At 42.7% G+C, this 20,498-nt stretch overlaps 2 protein-coding genes across 5 annotated transcripts in view; one reads left to right on the top strand and one right to left on the bottom strand.

Annotated features, from left to right (window-relative positions):
• Window positions 1–2,027, bottom strand: part of RTKN2 (rhotekin 2) — a 53,358-nt gene extending 51,331 nt beyond the window's left edge. For all 3 annotated transcript variants that reach the window (XM_061448803.1, XM_061448830.1, XM_061448839.1), the window contains exon 1: window positions 1,887–2,027. The gene's annotated coding sequence lies outside the window, so the exon portion shown is untranslated. The remainder of the gene's footprint in view (window positions 1–1,886) is intronic.
• ZNF365 (zinc finger protein 365) lies at window positions 1,386–20,390 on the top strand. Of its 2 annotated transcripts, none has more exons than XM_061448859.1 (4): window positions 1,386–2,326; window positions 11,946–12,126; window positions 14,127–14,164; window positions 14,798–17,719. In XM_061448859.1, exons 1-4 carry the CDS (start codon window positions 1,599–1,601, stop codon window positions 14,907–14,909), a joined length of 1,059 nt encoding a protein of 352 aa, XP_061304843.1. In that variant the 5' UTR covers window positions 1,386–1,598; the 3' UTR covers window positions 14,910–17,719. The 2 variants fall into 2 exon arrangements, with proteins under 2 accessions (XP_061304843.1, XP_061304838.1); XM_061448854.1 differs by lacking the exon at window positions 14,798–17,719 and adding an exon at window positions 17,900–20,390 and having other exon boundaries at window positions 1,389–2,326.
• The last annotated feature ends 108 nt before the right edge of the window (window positions 20,391–20,498 follow it).

The raw sequence follows: 20,498 nt of genomic DNA, 5'->3' as shown, positions 1-20,498 counted from the left end.
AGCCCACACGCTTCAGAGATTAGCTGAAGCTCTGAACTGCAATTTGAGTAACTTCTTTTGATATGCCATCTGGTGAATCATTTACTGGGAATGTCTTAATCACATCAAAGGCATCCATCAGTGCACATGGATTTTGTCAGCGTTCAGGGCTCTGCCTGTATATTGCATTCAAGGCACAGATATATTAGTACAGAATTAAGCTTTACCACAGTGCTTTCTCCCATAGTAATAAAAAAATATGCAGTGTATTACCACTATGGCCTCCAGCACTGGTTTTCAGAAGAGCAGTATTTCACTAGAACATCAAAAAAGCTGCTACTCTGCAATCAGACTTGCTTGCATTTCTGAAAGCTTGCAAAAATAGGCACACATCTGTGGAATAAAACGAAAATTTAAAAGCATATTCCCCTATTGAGAAGACCCATTGGCAGCAAGCTCTAATGTCAGTTACATTTATGTAGATCTAAGGTGGATATAAGGAAGAAATTTTTTACAATGAGGGTGGTGAAACATTGGAGCAGGCTGCCCAGAGAGGTGGTAGGTTCCCCATCCCTGGAGACATTCAAGGTCAGGCTGGACAGGGCTCTGAGGAACCTGATCTAGTTGAAGGTGTCCCTGCTCACTGCAGGGGGTGTGGACTAGAAGACTTTTGAAGGTTCTTTCCAACCCAAACTATGATTCTATGACATCTGTTCCCCATACTCAAAATGCAAATCTTGTTACTACTGACTCCCCTTCCCTAAATCCTGAAGCTAAATTAGGGTCATATGAAATAAATAAAAAAATAAAGTCTTCCTGGCTACTAAATATAGTTTTAAAGAACCATACACAATTCTACTGCCAGAAAGCCAAGGCCAGGTTATACCTATTTTCATGTCAGCCTTGTCTTGCTGTGTAAGCACTTTCAATTGTCTTATCCTTCTGCATCTCCCCAACATACCCCTCCACAGCTCACTGCTTTTCCATGGCCAACAGGACGCCCTCAAAGCCCCACAGACCCCAAGACCAGGTGACCACGTCAAGCCGGCTCCCCGGGAAGGGAACAGCCCTGCTCGCAGCCCCACTTGGCCCCACAGATCCCTGACCCGCTGCTCCCCTCCCGGCCCCGCGGCCTCACCAGCCCCTTCCTCCCGCTGTCAGCCGCCCCGCCCCGCCCCCCGGCCCGGCCCGCCCCGGCCCCGCCCCGCCCCGCGGCGGCGGCAGCGTGTGTCGGCGGCTCGGCCTGATTTACGGCTCTGCTGAAAACGGCTCCCCGCCGCCGCGCCGCCACGGCAACAAGTCTCGTGAGTGCCGCGGAGCGGGGCGACGATCTGGAGGCCGTCTGAGGCCCGCGCAGAGCCAGGGCCCACTGCCGGTCCTGCTCCGCCGCGGCAAGGCCCGGGCGGCGGCTGAAGCGAGCGAAGCCGCGTCGCGTCACCGGGGCCTTGCGGCTGGCCGTGCGTCCCCGGGCGGGCGCCTCCCCCGGCGGCGATGGCGCGATCCCGCTGAAAATCACCGGGAAAGTTTCCCAAGTTTCCCGCGGGCCTGCCGGGCAGCCGCGACCCCGGGGGGGGGGGCGTGGACGCGGGCTGCTTCTCCCGCCCAGGGCCCGGCGAGGAATGCAACAGACGACCCGGGATGAAGGCAGGCACCCCTGGCAGGAGCCGCTTGGCAGCGTCAGCCTCCCCTTCCGCTGCCCGCGATGCGGCGACCACACCAGGTTCAGGAGCCTCTCCTCTCTGCGGGTGCACCTGGAGTACAGCCACAGCTACGAGGAGAGAAGCCCCCTGGCCAAGAGCAGCCTCTTTTTACCCCTGAAAGACGCGGAGCTGATCTCCCCGCCGGACCCTGCGCCCCAGGGCAGCCTGGGGAGCCCCGGCAGCGCCATACAGCAAAAAGCGCCCTACCTGAGTTTTCTAGGCGATGCGTCCTGCGAGAGCACGAAGCGCGGGCAGCCTCTGGAGGTGGAAGCTGAACGGCCCGTATCCTACGTTGCAAGCTATGTGTCTCCCGACTCACCCAGCGAGCAGATTTCTAAACCGGCTCTCCCGGGTACTGACTCCAAAGCCTCCTTCGAGGCACATGTCAGAGAAAAGTTTAACAGGATGGTAGAGGCCGTGGACAAAACAATTGAGAAGCGAATCGACAAGCTTACCAAAGAGCTGGCGCAGAAGACGGCGGAGCTGCTGGAGGTGCGGGCAGCTTTTGTGCAGCTGTCCCAGAAGAAGCAGGAGGTGCAGCGGCGGGAGCGAGCCCTGAGCAGGCAGGTGGACGTGGCAGTGGAGATGATCGCAGCCTTGAAGCAGCGCCTCACCGAGTCCGAGGAGGAGCTGCACCGGAAAGAGGAGTAAGTGGGGAAGTGAGAGCTGATGGCTTTGCGCAGGCTGGCCAGCACCTGTGCGAGTGAAAGCCTTCGGGGGAGAGCAGAGGGAATGGTTTGGTCGCTTGCTGATTATGAAACGGCCTGGTGCTCTCCACCTTCTGATCGCTGTATTTCTAGAGATGTAGCCCATGTGACCGTGTCCCCTGCAAGGCAGAACGCCCCAAAGCCTCACAGACAACAACTACCAGATGCCCCTGCAAGGCAGGAGACACCTCCCTGAGCAGGTGGCTTTCATTCCTGACTTCCCAGTGACTAACTTTTAGCCTCTCTAGTGCCTCTGTTGTTTCCCAGGTTTCATGGGCATAGGGACAGGTAGAAGCTATCATCAGCATGTAATCTAATTTATACAGACACCTCTAATCCATCTTCTTTTTAAGAAGAGGTGAGTGGATAAGCCCTGGAGGAAGTATGTAAGAATGCTGAATAGACCCTTCTCTCTGAAGTCATCCCTCCATGGTCAGCAAGCTGCCTGTGGCGTGGGGTGGACTCCCATGTAGCAGCAAAGCTGTACTGGAATCAGTGCTGAAAAGGCCATGTCCAAGTACGTGTTTCAGATGGACACAGAATTGTGAAACTGGAATCACTTTTATGCGAATGGAAAGCAGATGTCAGTCATTCTGACTAACCTAGGCCATCTAAAAATATGTTTGTGATGCAGCCATTAAAAATGTAGTGGTAGCTGATATATTATTTATACATGAACTACTTAGTTTATTCAGCACTTGCTGAAACCTTTTGGGCTCTTCAGAGCAACAGAACTTATTTTACAGGAATGCAAAAAAGAGCCTTGGTAATGGAGTGCCTCCAAACCAATTCATCAGCTTGCCAAGGGAAGATGAGAAGTACTAGTTGCCATGACGCTGATCTTGGAAGAAATAAGGAAGGTGGCGTAGGAGTTCAGTGTAGGAAGTTTGCAGGGCTTTCATAATTCCTTCCTGTAGTCTAAGGACTAGAAAGAAAAGACTGTGATGGCTCCAGTATCAGTAGGAAAGCAGAAACCATTCAATAGAGAAAAAACACGAGTTCTGCAGTGCTGCAGAGGAAAAGGGCTCATGGAAAAAGAGGAAGGAGGGAATAGAGTTTTCTGTGTAGAAAGAATGAGTATGGTATGGGGAGGTTGACAAAGGACACTGATCTCAGAAAAGAGCAAGACAGCAAAAGTTGTGTTTTTTTTTTTTTTAACTGTATTGGTAAAGGCCCAAGGAAGAGGTTGCTTCCCCCTTGGCAGGCTGCTTTCTAGCAGAAAAGACTGAACACTGAATGAAAGGAGAAGGAGGGAAACCCTGTCCTTCCCATTAGGGCATTGCTAAACTTGGGAAAGGGGCAGGAGCTCAGATGATTGCTGTTAGAATTCTAGCCATCTCTTAAGGAGTAGTGTGAATGTGTGAGCAGATGAGGAGGTAGCTCTGAAGTTGGTGTTACAGGGAAGACTGAAGGTTATTTGACTGGTAAGGAATGCTAACCAGAAGAGGCAGCTGCACAAGAGACTTCACCTGAGTACCCAGGATTACTGCTAGCTTGCTTCAGCTTTCAGTAAAGAAGATCAAAAAACCTGGCAGCAAAAGCATCAATACATACACAGTAATATGTTAATTTCTAAAGGGAAATGGGCCTAATGCATTCTAGTGCATAGGACAAAAGAACATCAGCCCAGAGTACCAAGAAAGGAAAAAGGGGAGTCATAGTGTGCCTGTGCCTAGTCCCATAGTGTTACCTCTTCTAAGAAGGTGATTTGTGCCAGCAGCAGGGAAGCACTGAATGGTATGCTCTAGTAAAGGGCAGAAGAAAGGATGATCATGATGTTGGTAACAGTGGTGCAGTTGTCTGGTTTTCTCATGGATGCTGGTAAGTTCTGAGATCTGTTTATATATTCAGTTCATTGTGTGTTCAAAAACTTGTTTGGTGTGCTGGAAAAACTTTCTCCTGCAAAAAAGGAGAATCCCAAATTTGGCTTTGATTTCTGGAAGAAGTCCAGATGATTAGAGAGCCAAACAAGACTGCTTAATGGAAACTGCAGAAGCAGGAGTTCTCACTGCAGATTGTGGAAAGTCAAAGACAGCCCTTAGGGACTGCTTTGATACTTGCTGACCTTCAGAAATAAATGCTTTCGTCAGTTTCTTTGGTTCTTTTTGGTGTTTTGTTTTTTTGTTTTTTTCATAAGCAGTCTTGTGAATATGGGTAAGTTTTATCAAAGCTAGTATTGGTATTGAGCCACTGTAGCTGAAAATTTTTCCTCTTTCTTCTTTGGAAAAAGAAAATGCTTTCTCAGAAATGCCTCCTTATCCAACTTTTAAGGAAATAAAGAAAAATGGTCTTCTCTTGGTCTCTCAATAATTGTCCCTAATAACAGAGATTATGGCATATGGTGCATGTGAAGGCAAGAAAGGGTTCATAATCAATACGCATTTCTAGATCTCAAAATGGCTGAAACTCTGGATCAGGGAAGGCCAAACATGCAAAAAAATAACACCCCCTGCAAACTATCCAAAAAAGGAAAAAACTTCTAGTCCAAACCTTAGATAAGGTCCAAAACCTCTTCTTTGGAGGCTTTTCTGCAGAAGAAGCTGAAAACTCTTATGGGGATCCCTTCAGATAACTTTAATAACAATGTTCTGATAAAAAAGTTACAAATGTTTGTACTGTGCTCATATTAGAGTATTCCTCCATTTCCACCTACTCTGTCAGTGTCTTACATGAATGGACAATCCCCGTAAGTGATCAAATTATCCATAAGACTGGATTTAACAATTCAGCCTATTTTCACCTTTATAAAATGTGCCCAGGGACTTGTCTGGGCTGTTAAGCTAGGCCTGCTTCTACATGTAAGAACAAAAGAATTAACACTATCTGGGAGGTAGAAGAGGATGTATTTGCAGGTTGAACCATTGCTCTTGACCTATAAATTGGTAGGAGGGAGGGAAGGAGGAGAGGGGGAGGAAGTTGGGATTTAAGAAACTTCCTGTTTAGAGGAATGCCATACAATAAGATGATGACAGAAAATAGTGGTACGGTCGCACTTTGGATAATGGCTCTGATTTTGGATCTGATTGTGAAGTCAAATGGGAAAGCTAAGGGAAAGGAAAAATGTCTATTAGCAAGAATAATTTGGTTAGGAAGCCCTCAGAAGGCTTAGGGAGGATAGATCTAAACTCTTTGTTTAAACATCTAGGTTTCCTGAATATGAAGATGATGCTCTTGTAGGCCTCGCATGTTTCCTTTGTGCCTAATTTAGCAAAGGCAGACTTAGCGCTCCTGTGACTGGCAGTCCTCAACAGAGGCAGTAGATCAGAGGTCACTTTGATGTGATAGAATTTAATTTTGACCTCTCTGTTCTACCTGTAAAAGCCCATGTCCTGAGCCTTTGCCTGGACCAAGCACTGAGATAGATACATAAAAACTGTGATCCAAGTGGCCATATTGTCAGAAGCTGGTTTCTCTGGTATGTTCTTCAAAGCAAGCAGCGAGTCTTTAAACTTACTTTACAGGGAGTAAATTCTTCTCAGAGTTACATTGTTGCTGCTAATCAAAGCACTAGCTTCAAATGACAGCACTATGAGATTTTACTGTTGACCTCTCATTCCATGAGCGGGAGGAGTGTTGGCTTAGGCCACCAGGCAGGTTTGGGGCTGCCCATTTGAGGCATTTGTAGGGTCAATAAGGTTACTTCTTTAGACTTGTCAATTGATTTTTTTTTGTGTGTGTAAATGAAGCCCATACAGTCCAGCAAAGGCAGTGCTAAGTGAACATATCTTTTTAGCTAATTTTTTTTTGTTCCCTGACAAAAATGGTTGTGCTAATATGCATGAAGGTACATGCTATTATATTAGTATGATGCCCTCATGGAGATGAACTGTGTTGAGGGGTAGGACAGGTGGAGGTACAACACTATCTATACCAATAAATACCTAGTTGAAGTAGTATTACTCTAAGCATAGAAAAGTTTTACAGCAGCCATTCTTGTGTCACTTACTCTTATATTTAAAAGTCCAAAGGCCAAAGCCTTTTTTTTTCTTTTTTTTTTTTTTTTTGGGGGGGGGGGGGGGGCGTGGGGTTGTGGGGGGAAGAACAGTATGTGTTCTAGAGAAGCAGGTACAGCTACCAAGGACAGGTCCCAGTTCCCCAACCTGCCTCAGTTGAGCCTCTTTGGCAGTTTTGACAAATGATGGTTACAGGGTCAAGCTTTCAGCAGAGCTGCTGAGCAAAGGAATGATTTAATTAGAAAGTGTGCCCCAAAAGGGATTATTCAGTGTTTGATGAAGGAGAATGCAACGTGAGCGGGTATTGTGATGTTAAAGATAACACAGAAGCCTGCCTAAAGGGAAAGAGACTGTGTTGAAGAAGATATCAAGAAAATCGTTGAAACTACAACCAGCTATGAGCTCAACTTCTAGAGGACACCAAAAGGCTTGTTTCTGGAAGTTATATAAGAAAATTAAACCAGTAGAGTTTGATTTTCAGCAAGTCTGACCAGGGTAAGCATTTTATGTTACGGTCCTCAACTGGAAGCTACAGTTGACATGGTGACTTAAACAATTTCACTTTGTCCCCTTATTATAGGGTCAGAGCATTAATGTAGTACATTCCCATATCCCTGACACTAGTTTCTTTAACCAGTGTAATGCGTTTGTCTTGAGAATGGTCATGCATCTGGTTCTGGCATAGCCTGGAATGCAGAGGCTATTTCAGAATAGCTGTGGTGGGAAGTAGTTATTCCTGCCACTAACTTCACCTTAAATTTGCAATTAATGGAATTATCTGTGCAAGTAACACCTCAACAATGGGATAAAAAGTTGGCTTTTAAAGATCACTGCAATTTATGCTGTAAAACAACAGCTTTCCTTAAGGTACAAATTTTAGTTGTATAACAAAACAGTTTTGATTTTGCTGTAAGTAGAATGCAACCACAACTATGCATTATTCTTCCAACCTCAGTTTCAGGTGATCCCAATCCCTCTTCCCTGTTTCCTTTTATCTTCACACTTGAGAGATCGCTTCCCCCCAGCAGCATTGGTTCAAGTGTTAGCATGACTATCCCGCAGAATGGCTCTGTGAAATAAAACATTTTAATCTTCACAGTGCCACCCCAGTAAATTCAGGGCTCAGATCTAGCTCATTGTCCTACCAGTCACCCCCATTCAATAACTTTCTGAGAGGAGCAGGTGTGAACCACTAAAATTGAATGTGCTGATAGTGGTGTAGGAATGTGAAACCTAATGAACAGCAGATAGCAGCCTTCAGGCAATAACACCAATAGGATGATGGATGAGGTCAGTGTTGTTAATACTTAATGAATGTACATACTAAATATTTTCATTATTAAATCACTTTAGTATTTACTGTAGTAGGAATTTCCCCATCTTCAGGTAAAATGATAGAAGTGTTTGGTTTTCTGTTAATTTCAGGCAGACTTATTCCAAATACAGTTCTCTAAAGTGGTTTGATACTTGGGTGCAGAATCTGCATAGAGCCTCATGTTTGACTCCACCTACAGAATAGTTGCAGGTGTTGAAGGTGCTGTAAATAGCCCTGGGACCAGTGTTATGCATCTGTAGGAGGACTTGGTTTCAATATGAGAAATATTAGCCCTTCTTGTCAATTGTTAAGGAGCTGGATCTGTCCCAGCCTCTGCATCTACTCTGTGTATCACATACCTAACTGCTGAAAGCCATACAAATACAAAGGGTATTTTCAGGGTCCACATGCCAGCAACTGCTCCAGTAAGAAAGAACTGCAGCTTACTAGTCCTATGTGGTAAAGGCAGAAGAATAATTGTCACCTAGTCAGTCCTGTGAATTACAATTTATTTATCACATCTCATTCCGGTTTAGGACACAGCCTCCATAAAGAAGGTTTCAGGGTAAGTTTTAAGGCAGGCTACCTGCAGAGGGCAGTTAGGCTGCAGTTGGAATGTGAAACACCAAATTACTTAAGTCTGGTTAATTCTAACAGGTTCACTCACTGGCAGATTCAGATTAAAATAAATGCTTTGGTAGCAAGTCTTTCTTGTCTAAAGTGATTCCTTGCCTCTGCACTTGGTTTTATTGCTGAGCATCTCTGAGTTGCTGCTGCACTGCAGTGTTTCCCCCTAACTCCTCTGGCCCTGGGAAGATCTGTTGTCCAGCAGTTTGGCAGTACAGGCACCTCCTGCTCCTCTTGGACACCTCCCAGGGTGTATCCCCCTTGTCTTTCCTGCTCACTTGCCTCACCCTGTCTCCACAAGCTCCTGGCAGTTTGAGGTACCCTCTGCTTTCTGAGCAGCAGCAGTGATCTCTCTTCCTAAAAGGTTTTGTCTGTCAAGAGCACCCATGATGAAGAAAGAGCCCCACCTTTTTCCCTACTGCTCAGTCGCAGCCCTTTAACAAAACATTTTGCTATACTACATACCTTAATATTAATACAGTAAACTATGAGCAAACAGATGAAATCTCTGTTCATTACAGAGATTTACAGAGATCCAAGCTGTGCTGAGCATCATTTACTCCTCAAAAAAATTAGTATCAGGATCCAGTGCTAAAGCAAGTGCCAGGGTGCAGCTGAGTGAAAAAGGGCAGGAGGCTGAAGGCTGATGGATACAGAGGAGCAGAGCAGAGTGGGAAAGAGATGATGCTGAGAGCAGAGTAGGTCAAAAGGGGAGTTAATAATGCCACATAACCTTTTCTCAGTAGAGCAGCAGTGCTCTAGATGTAGAATAGTCAGTACAGGGTAGCAGAGGCCTCTCATTAGAAAGGGCAGTGCTTCAGGTCTGAGCTGGGCTTTAACAAATGATTCCTGTTTCAGGTGAGTGCTGCTGACAGGGCTGTTCTGTCAAGACACAGAGCCTAGTAGGCCCATGCTGCTGTGTCTGGTTTATGCCTCTACCAAGTGGGCCCCACAGTATTCACGAGCTCAGCTTCCCCCTGACTTCATGAGGAGCAGCATCTGACTTATGTGAACATCCATCTTTCCACACGCAGAAGGGCTGAGAGTAAAAGAGAGAAATTGTATTACATAATCCCCAAAAACTTGGCAGAGGCCTGAAGAAATAAATTGCAAGTAAAATAACATATACAAAGTATCTAGAAACAGAATTGAAGAGAGAAGGTCATCAGTATGGCCAAGAAAAAGTCTGGGAAACTACATGAGACAAGAAAGGCAATTAAACAGATAAACAGCAGCTGCAGGAAACTGCACAACTTCTCTGAAATATCTTCCTGTTGTTCATGGTGGGAAGAGAGTAAAATTCTCAGAGCTCCCTTCAGGTAACCAAGGCACAGCTGTGCATAGAGCAAGCTCTCTGAGGACAAAATGTTGGAGCAAGTAGAGAGGCTTACTAGCAGTCACTCCTCAGGGCTTGATGTTCTGAGAGATGAGAATGAAGTGGAAACAAAGGAAGTAGCTGAACTGACAGAAGTGCTGCCTATCAGGACAAAGCATGCGACTGAGACCTAGTGGGTGGGTATATTTTGGCTTCTGTCTTTCTGAAGGGAATTTACAGCATGCAGGTTACCATTCCAGTCCAAAGGAAAATTTTTAGATGGAAGTTATTAAAAGTGTTTTATAGGCTGTACAGAGCAGCTAAACAGAGAAAAAATATGAAAATGATGCTATTGCTGCTAAAAACAGTTCCTACAAATAATGACACGTAGGATGCCAAGTTATCTTGAGTAGTCTAGAAAGCAAGGAAAATACTAGGGAATTTATTGACATTAGTGTCTGTTCTCCTCCTGATAGTCAGCTAAATCTTAAAAAAAACAACCCTCTGCTTCCCCCTGTCCTCCTTATGGCACAGCTGACTAAGGAGATCCTTGAAGGAAAGGAAAATCTGTGATTCATGCTGTGGAGCAGGCAATTAATGAATGCTTTTTAATTACCTTTGCTGAGATAATTGCAAATGTTAGCATTCCTGAAGCCATCATGCTTTAAAAAACAAATGCCAGGTACTCAATGTATGCGGCCTCACGCTGTAGCACAACACACAAGCTGACTGTGGCCCCCGGAGGGATACCCTTGTTTTGGGTTTTGGGTTTTGGGCTTTGCCCAGCCTTCTCACATGGAGAGCCAGCAGCCTGGAGGGCCACATGCAATTCTCCTTCCTTACCCAAGGGGTAGGGGATTTGGAGCCAACCTGCCGAATTTCTGTCCTTTGGAGCTTCCTGTCAGCTGTAAAAGAGGAGCCTGACAGAGTGCCAGAGGCTTCAGGTTGCTCCTGCGCTAACACAAACCTATAGTGGTATCATGAAATCAAAGAAGTTACAATGATTTAAGTGTGGTGAGAATAAAGCCCTAAAATTGACCTTAATGAGTTTAGATTGGCTTCTTCCTAAGCATTCCTCAGTGACTGGCAAGCTAATAATCATAGAAACTGTACAGAGCCTTGAAATGGAATTGATTAGCTAAGCTTAACAACAATGTACTTGTCTGTTTCTTAAGACAGATTTTGTGGGTGAGTTAATATAAGATTCATCGATGCACTTCATCCAAACAATACATGCTTGCTTTACCTCATTACCTACCATTAGATCAGCCATGCAGACAGCCTCTTCCTGCACTGTGCTGTGGTATAGCTATTTCTGCAAAGCAGTCATGCCCTTCCTGTTTGGCAGGCATTGGTTCCCCCAAGTCCCACCCCCTCAGTTTTGTACAAAGCAAAAATTGACATGGTTCCATTGGCAGAGCAGGAACTGTTTATCCAGGCATTCATTAACTGGGAAGCCTACAATCTCAGATTTGCCAATTTTCATAATACATGCTTCACTCTGTAACCAAACTTCTCCTACCTAGAAACTCCTCTGATATCAGAGGGCCAAATGGTGGCCTGATTACAGATAGAAAACTGACAGTATGCAGAGCACTTCACAATGAGCTGTGTCTCAGTACAGAGCTGGGACCTTTCATAGTCAGTGGTGCAATCTGTTTCCTCCAGTTTTTACCAGATAAGGAATATTTCTAAACTTCTGACCTAAAACTCATTCTTCCCATGCACATACTCCTTGGTCTGTAATCTGTAGATTATCTGTTAATCTCCCGTGTTCCCACTAGCTCCAGATCATAACACTGCACTTTGATGTACTTGCAGGATTGCAGCCAAAAATAAGTTTAATGGCCACAGTAGCTCCTTTAAGTTAGGAACCATCTCAGTAGCAACATTAAACTACCATTGTAAGATTGTGATAAACCGGGAAGATGAATCTGGGGGTTCATCCATTTCTCTTCATGTTTCAAGGCTGATATTCACAAGGGTAAGTTAAAAAAAAAAAAAAAGAAAGTGGCTGTAGTTGTCTCCAGGTACCTCAAGAGGTGATGCTTAATGACATTTCTACCCTGTGGACCACTAAGCACTATTTCTAAGAGACATAATAATGCGACAAAAAATCCCAAACCCATTGCCCATAAGCTCACATTTTGTATTCAGTTTTCCAGATACTCATTGTGTCTACAGTAATGTTGAAATCTTTTAATAGAGGTGAATGAATGACAGTAATTAGCCACCATGAGCTATTGCCATGAAAAAATGGAGAAGCATCAGTGAATTTTTGACAGCAGTGAGTCAAGGGCCTTTTCCATTATTTTAATGTGGCCACATTGCAATGTTTCTGTCCTGCAGAGAAGTTGTTACTTTCAACCACTTCCTGGAAGAAGCAGCAGAAAAAGAAGTGCGGGGAAAGGCCAGGCTCCAGCACTTCATCGAGAATCTGTTGCAGCGTGTGGATCTGGCAGAAAGGCAGCTAGAATATTACCAAAATCAGCAGGTGGTGTGCAACCACACCGATGTCAGCGAGCACGTGGTAAGCCAGCAAAGCCCTTCCCTTCATTGTCACCCTCTACCAGAAGGAAAGTACTTGAGTTTGAATACATGTGGAATCAGTGGCTTAGGTTAATTGCCACTCAAAACAGATCTGGATTCGTGAAATGTTTCTTCAGGTGTGTTTTACTGATGTTTTATACTTCCACTTCACATGAGTGAAAGGAGCAGGGACTGCAAGAGCAGCAGTAGCCAAACGTGTCAGAGCAGAGAATCATGAAATATTTGCCAGATTTTTTTCCCTCCCAGCTTTGGCTCTTGCTGCTGTTACCTTTGCAATAAACACTTTCCTTCGTGTCACTGAGTGACTTGGCAGTTTTTTGGAGATGTCTGAAGGTTTTCAGGAAAGATGTGGATCCCTACAGAGGACATGTCTACCTGCTGGCAGATCATCTTGCTTTAATTACCTATCATGGGGCATTTAGAAATGGATTCTTACAAGCCTGTACCCCACCGATTAGTAACCAAAAATGTCTGAACATTGGTTTTTAAACTACATTATTTCTTTAAATGCCCTCATTATTAATACTTAAGCTAAGTATTTTCCCTACAACGCATTACATTTATATGGCAAGTTTTAGCCACATCACTTCCAAAGAACATTTCAGTTAAATGAATACCCCGTGCTGTTTATGCTAAATGCTCATCCTAGGATGTGAGACGAAAGGCATTTGATCATGCACAGCACTGGTTAGGTATTCAGTGGTGGAAAGAAAAGTTCCAAAAGAGCTTTAGATAAAGACCTGAATAAATGTAGGTGTGCTAAAATCTAGCAAAGAACAGCTCAAACAGTGTCTGTGAAAACACTGAGGGGGACCGTAAGGATGAGCCTCAGTATTAAATCATCTCCTCTGCTCTTGATATCTTTACTGGGATTCCTGTCTCAGCAGTGTCCTTTGGAGAAGACACTAATTTTTGAGGCAACTGCCCTGCTTTCTGAGTGACTTCAGCATTCCTCTAAGGTCATGCATCCAAATATTGACCAGCCTGACCTTCAGGAAGTAATTACAGAAAAGCACACTATGAGGTGGCTCCAGACGCTATCCAAGACAGATGACAACAAAGTTAGGCTGGACAAAAATCCATCTGCAAAATGTGGACAATAGCAGGGACAGAGGGAACATTTACAAGAACAAAATCATTTTCAGATGCCAGATCTGACTTGCTTGGCTCAGTGACTTCATTAAATGATATTCAAAGGCTCGGTCTAGTTGCACTGATGGGAGATCAGTACAAAGAACTGATTCAGTACCCAGACCTATTAGAGCTGAGCTGGCATTAAACACCTCCTTTCGTGACCCCCACTAAAAGAGGGACTAGACAAAGTGTTTCAACACTATGAATCAAACTGTTGAGAAAAATGAAGTCATGCAATGTTTTGCTGGTACTGAGGCTATGCTGTCCTTAGCTGGTCTCAGGATTAGGAGTGGAAAGGGGGAGAAACACTTGTGTTCTTGCCGTCCACCCTTCAGTGCTGCTGTAAGCAAAGCCAAGGGTTCATAGCTGGAGTTTCCTAGCTGCTTGTGTAAAGGAAACGTATCACTGCAAAATTAAACATTCTGAGAGAAAGTTAATTTAATACAGCTTATTCAGGCAGTGTCCCTTATTAATTCTCTTGAACACGATAATTACTTCTCATTGTATCCTTACTGTTTAATCTCATGTGAACGATCGCTGTTCAGCCCACACTACTTTAGCAATTTACTTTGATTATAGTTGTGATAAAAATAATGGGGAAAAACATCCAACCACTAACAACTCATACGTTACAAATTTTTAAAACAGATGTAATAAGATGGAGGAGTAATAATCTGTACAAGTTTGTGGTTTTTTTCTCAGTTTCTTTCATGAATATTCTTCTAGTTTTAACAGCAGGTGAGAATGGAAATATGATTTTGAAGACTGCACCTATTTTATCGCTGCGCTTTAATTACTTAATAATTTAATATTAATATTAATAACCTGTTTCTGTTTTCTTTTCAGCTTACAGACATTTCGTTAAATAAGAAACCCAGATGCCTGTATGTATATCTTTTTATTTTTCTCTTACTTAAATACACTAATTTGACATACTTACATTCCTGCTTTTGCATTTCATGTTATCCAGAAGCCTCAGTCAGGTGGGGTTTGAATCAGGTTCTATAACCGAATATGATCTATATTATGTCATGTAATAGAATAAAACCAGACTTCTGCTAAATCAAAACTAAAATCAGATATTATTTGAAAAAAAAAAAATCTGTTAAATGAATGACTCTGTCCTGCTGACTGTAATAGCTTCTTGCAAAGCTGGAGTAGTTGAACCTTTTCAGCAAACACAAGCCAAGTTTCAGATGAAAATATCATTCTGTAGGTAGGAGAGAAACAGTTGTCATTTCCTAACTGACAGTAATACTGTTGTCTTAAAAGTCACATGTAAGCAAACAAGTGCCCCAACAAAGTATGAGCAATAAAAACATCTCAAGTTACTCAGACAGCTGTCTTGGGAGCAGCAGAACTAATTAGGGCTGGTTTGCCATGTCTTTGTGACTTGGTCACGAGTCCCAGTGACTGGTTTGGAGCATAATGCGTGCTGATGGCAACTTTCTTGGTAGGGACATGAGTTTGGGTCCTTTTCCCATTTCCATGAAACTTAACTTGTTGCATCACCACAGGTCTGGGACTTCTGTCCCTCTGCCAGATTGTTTGTGTCTGACCAACAGGTTCAAGAATTACTGGAAGACTGAGACACACATGAACAGATGGATGAGCTGGAAAATAAACTGAAAATGCAATGTATAGCCTGCTGGGAGGGAGCTTTTTGCTCGTTGGTTGGTTGGTTTTGGTTTTTTTCCCATATATCTTAGTCCTAGCAGGCAACTGGCCAAGTACCCTTTTGCTAATAAGCAGTGTTTGCATTAACAGCATGGGGTTTTAGCTTTAGTTTTTCTACTTTTTACTGCTTTTATAGCTTTTTTTTTACCTACTGATTTTGAGATTCTGAAAAACCTGACTGGCCAAAGTAGACTTTGAGTCGACTGTGTATATGCTTTTCAGGCTTCTAGATGTCTTAATATGATTGGAATCAAGGAAAATAGAATTAAAATATAACTAGTGACCTGGTGAGATACTGACAAGTCTTTGGTCTAAATATAATGCCATTTGGTAAAACCCAATCATTGCTGGCAGATAGTTCAAAGGCATAAATGAAATTGTTTAGAGGTTTCTGTTTAACTAATGATACACTTTTCCTTTGAAAAGATGCTTTAAAAACTAGAATTCAGTAGTAGCCTTTATTTGGAGTTACCAGATTAAAAATATCCCTACTTGTCCTGTAAAGCAAGGAGGGTAGAGGAGAGGATGCTCAGAGGGGTATGGAAGTTTTATTTTGCTCTCCCTGTTCTGGTGATGAATCCAGCATTTGCATTCACCACATCAGATGAGGTTTTAATGATATTTACCAGTTAAAAAAAAACTGGGAAGTGTTATTACCCATCCAGAAAAATCAGTGTAATCTCAGGGGGTTTGAGGCCACTGATGGCTTACGTTATTTGGGATCAGTGGCTGGACTTGTAGTCTCTCTTGCTCCAGTGCCTCCACTTTGCTTCCCAATTCCTTTTCTGCAGTCTCTCCCAGCTGTTTTCAGGAAATGCCCCATTGAGGGCATGGCAGTCCCTTGCTGATGTTTGCTAGCTGTTTCTCAAAGGCACTGAGACTTGTGGCACATCTGTGCCTAAATCAACTTTAAACACCGGCTCGCATTGTGAAGAAGCTAAAAAATGGGTCTCTTAGAATCATGAGGCTTTTCTTGAAAAATACTTAATGTTTGTGAAATGCAGCAAGAATAGGATTGTTCTTAAGTGCCTGGGGCAATGGGGTGCATTTAGTCACATCATTTCAGTCTTTTTCCATAATGTGACAGATTATGAATATGTTTGAGTAGAAGTTCAGACTTTCAGTCACTTGTATTGAGGAGCTGCCACTTTCAAGAAGAAAACATTTCTTGTATCTGGAGCCGGCAGCATTGCATTTCCTGTGCATTACTTGCATCTTCATCCACCTTAGGTGCTTTCTTACCCTGATTGTGAATTAGAGACAGACATCCCATCTTCCCTACCATAAACTCGTTCCATTTAAATACAGTTTAGCTCTTTTAGACAATCCCCTCTGATCATACTAACCTTGACCTTCTTCTGGTTTTAATAGCATTACTCAGTACAGCAGAGGAGTGCCTAACATCATCTGCAAACACCTGTGATAATGCCTGCTTGTGCTTTGCGATGTAACTTTTTCACTGTGACAACATCTGAGAAAAACAGAACAGTACATCTTTTAACAACTCACACTAATAACACTACTAGCAACTGTAACAAACAGTGCCCAAGTGATGATAAACCGTAATGGCCAACCCTTGTGCATTTACACAAGTAATTTCTAACCCCTAGCAAGTGATCAGAGCGCAGGCCTCCACCAGGCCAGCATGGCACCGTGCCTGCAAACTCCAGCTTGGACCTGTGTGACATTTCTGCACATCCCTCCCAAGACTTCCCCATAGTGAAGTCTGGTTGTCAAAGCTGCCAGGCAGGTAAAAGTGTTCCATGGGTAAGGCTCCTGTGCTGTTAACTGGCACTCGCTGCCTCCCACCAACAGATGTTTTCCTGACACCCCTCTGGTCTTTTTGAAGAGCAGGAGTGCACTTGCACTGTACACACTTGAACAAAAGTGCTTTTTTCCAAAACTGGCTCTGTCAAGTGATCAATATTGTTTAACTTCCAGGTGAAGTAGTATAACAGATACATGGTTTCCAGAAATAATGAGCTATGGAAAATAGCCCTACGGGAACCCTTAAGAGATCAACTTGTACATCGGCACATCTGTACTTTGCTTCAGTCACAGTAGCTGGGCAGACATGAGCTGGTGCCTTACATTTGTCGTGCTGCTGTAACACTACATGTATCAGCAGTAAAACATTTCAAGATTACATTAAAAGGGACTGTAATGATCTTACTTAGCTGAACTGTGGAACTGCAGTTTCAATATTTCAGAGTAAGAGGGCATGGTTCAGCCTTTGCAGCACTAGGCACTGTGCTGGCTCTCTACCTCAGCACACCAATTTCAGGAAGTCCTGCTGGGCTTGAACCATCACAGGAACAAAGAATTCAGCTTACTTTGCCCTGTAAGTTTTCATACCCCTTTTCCCACCATTTTCTGTATTGCACTCTCCTCTTCTGTTTTAAATCAAATCCTGAAAGCAAAGCTAAAGTTTCCCTAGATAGGGGCCTAGCACACAGGTAGAGTGTGGCATTTCCTGAGCTATTCACCATTAATAGCAGCCGTTCCTTGGGCCTTGGCCACAGTCCAGGGAAGTTCTGAGATCTCACCAAGAATTTCCTGGAGTACCCGCACTTTGTACTATTACTGGTGCTGGGTGGTCTTCCAAAGACCATGGGATGTTCATTCTTTGCAGAAGGTTGCTGTGAACATGGGCATCTTTAAAATCCCCGTAGATCACCAAATTATGAGACTATAGACCTCAGTAATGTCTCAGCACTCCAAGATCAGCAGAACTCTACCTGAATAAAAGTGTAGATGACAATGCATAAAGAGTCCACCAGCAACGCATGTAGGAGTTGTTGCAACTCTGTTTTTTACTTTCAGCCTGGTTCTGTAAACCAAGGCTATTTCTGTCTTAAAAAACATATGGGTTTGGAACATTCTGGGGACCTACCACTTTGCAAGACTGAATAATAGTTATTAATAATTGTTATTAATTTCAGGAGCCGAGGAAGTCAACACGCTTCATATAACATTCCTGATGCAAAGCCTCATTCCTTTCAAAAAGGAAGAATCTTGCTGAAAAAGACAAAAGATGAAAAAAACAGCTTGCAGCCAGTGAAGTGCTTCTATGAACCTATTGATTGCTCAAGAGAAATATGGAGAACACAAAAGAAAGGTGAACAAGTCTGCTCTGCCAGGAAAGTGAGCACAAAATCGAAGATGGGTAAAAAAGCCAAACCACTATAGGAATGGTTAGCAATATATTGTAACACAGGAGCTTGACTTCAACTGAACAAATACTGAATGAATTAATAGTCATCCTACTTTTTCCTATCTGGCCATGCCAAAACATATCAGATATAATATATAGAAATATATATAGTATGAAAGATTTATATTATTTAGTTATGCCATTCCCTCTTTGGGTGCTATAAGAGAAGGGACATTTTATTCAGTTTACATGGAGGTTTTTCTATTTATTTATTCATTTATTTATTTATATAGCTTGTTTTAAATGACTGCAGTTACCTTGCTGGGCAGTACTGTGGCTGTATGTTTTAATTATTTCAGTGGCAGCATGTGGCTTGGTAATTTATTTCCATCTGTGCTGTTGCTGAAGTTCAGAAGAATCCATTTAATCGGCACCTAAATATTCAATCTTTCAGTTTAGGTAGGTATAAGATCAATGATTAACTGTTACCTGCACAGATACACTTACATGCAGAGCATCTACTTGAGTTGCTTGAAGGCTGTTTATAGCAGGTAGATAGCTACCCTTGATTTTCTGCCATAGGCCCAGTTGGGTGTATTTACATATTTTATTACATACATAAACCAGCTCGGTCCTGCCAGCAGCTACGTTGTCTGTTGGTACAGGTTTGGGCTGCTCCGGTGTCTCAAGAATAGCTTGCAAATTCCAGAAGCTTTATGGCTTTGTCATATGTACCAGCCTCTGGTGTCACTTAGCGAGGAAATCAGAAACTGGTACTGTGGCCCTGACAAGCACGGGCTGCACTGAGGCAGAGGAGAAGTTTCAGTACCAAGCACCAGCAGCAGGTTATCAGCTGTGGTGCAGCAAGTGAACAGCTAAAGCAATATATTATGTTGCGTGGTACCACATTCAATTCCTGTGCTTGGTTTTAGGCACGAGAGGCCTAAAATTGCTATGATCATAACTGAAACCCTCCACGTTTTTATCTCTGAAGAATTTTACAGGGCCAAGAGATCCCTGAATTTCAACTGAAACCCAAGAACATGGAAATTAGAGATGAATGCAGGATAGGAATGCACATGTTTACATTGCTTTGTGCCAATTAACAGGATCCTTATTTATCAGAGTATTTATCAAGATTTTTTTTGTGTGTACATTTTTTTGGTACCATGAAACCTCATGCCATGTTTACAGATATGAACATCCTGTTGATGTCACTGATGAGATTTGTTTTCTCAAGTAAAAGAAACGATAGATGAGACGAGTCTGTGTAATTTATTTTTTAAATGCTCATAACAGATGTAAATTGTTTATGTGGAAGGTGATTTTTACAGTATGTGTACAAAGATTTGTGAAAAATGTTTTTCATTTTTTATAACTATGACTGTAAGCAGAACTGGGTATTAGAAGACAGTGTATCACTAGGATTACTGCTGCAATAAGCACTTGAGTTGCAATATTTTTAAAGCAGAAGATGACCAATCAGTCAGCTAGGATCAGGTAACTACAGATGTCATACATTTGTCAGTGTACAGGACTCCCAGAAAGTAGCAGAGTGAAGAGAGTAGTATTCCTCACTTTTATTTTAAATATTGTATATGGAACAATCAGATAGATGTTTAAAGTTTCACAACATTGTTTCAGTAGAAAGTCACAGTGTAAAACCAATTCAGGTTTTTAGGTTGTAATGACATTTTCATATTTATTTAACTGTGTCACAAGGCCACACTTGGCCTTATGCTAGGCATTGTGTGTGGTGCAAAGGAGTTGTTAATTGTGTTGCATGGGCTTGGCTCAGATCATGTGTTACAACAACTTTCTTAGGCAAGCCACAAACTAGAAACATCCTTGATCTTTTCTGTTGCTTCACCCATCCTTTTACAAACCTGAAAAGAATCACCCTTTTTGAAGATAATGAAGGTGAACTTTAGAAATATTCATGTTCCTTTATCCACTTGACACTGAAAGAATATTTTTATTTTTAAATGCCTATCTATGTTGTTAGTCACCAAAGTTAAGTGCAACTACAAGTTCACAAATGAGATGTTTATTTTATTATCTATCACGCCAAAATCTTGACTGCAAGTTGTCCTTTTGGGGAAGGAAGAGAAAAAGAGAGTAAAAGCAGTTGCATGTTCTTAAACTTTTCAAAGTCTAAATCACTGTTATTTGCTGAACAAATGCCAGGTTAATTAATTAAAGAGTAATTGGATTGTACTGTAATCGCAGATAAAAGTTTTTAGAATATAAACATTCTAATAATAAAGATATATTTCTCAGTTACTGTGTCATTTGACTGTGAAATACAATGTTTCTTGCAAAAGTATCAACAGCAGAGAAAAAGACCAGAAACAGCTGCCCTGCTTGGGCTTCTGTTTATTCCTCAG

The sequence above is a fragment of the Pezoporus flaviventris genome, unplaced genomic scaffold, assembly GCF_033815535.1.
Source record: "Pezoporus flaviventris isolate CSIRO_AGI_PZ_B2104156 unplaced genomic scaffold, CSIRO_AGI_Pfla_v1 ptg000001l, whole genome shotgun sequence".
NCBI classification, from domain to species: domain Eukaryota; kingdom Metazoa; phylum Chordata; class Aves; order Psittaciformes; family Psittacidae; genus Pezoporus; species Pezoporus flaviventris.
This window is presented reverse-complemented; position numbering and strand designations above follow the sequence as displayed.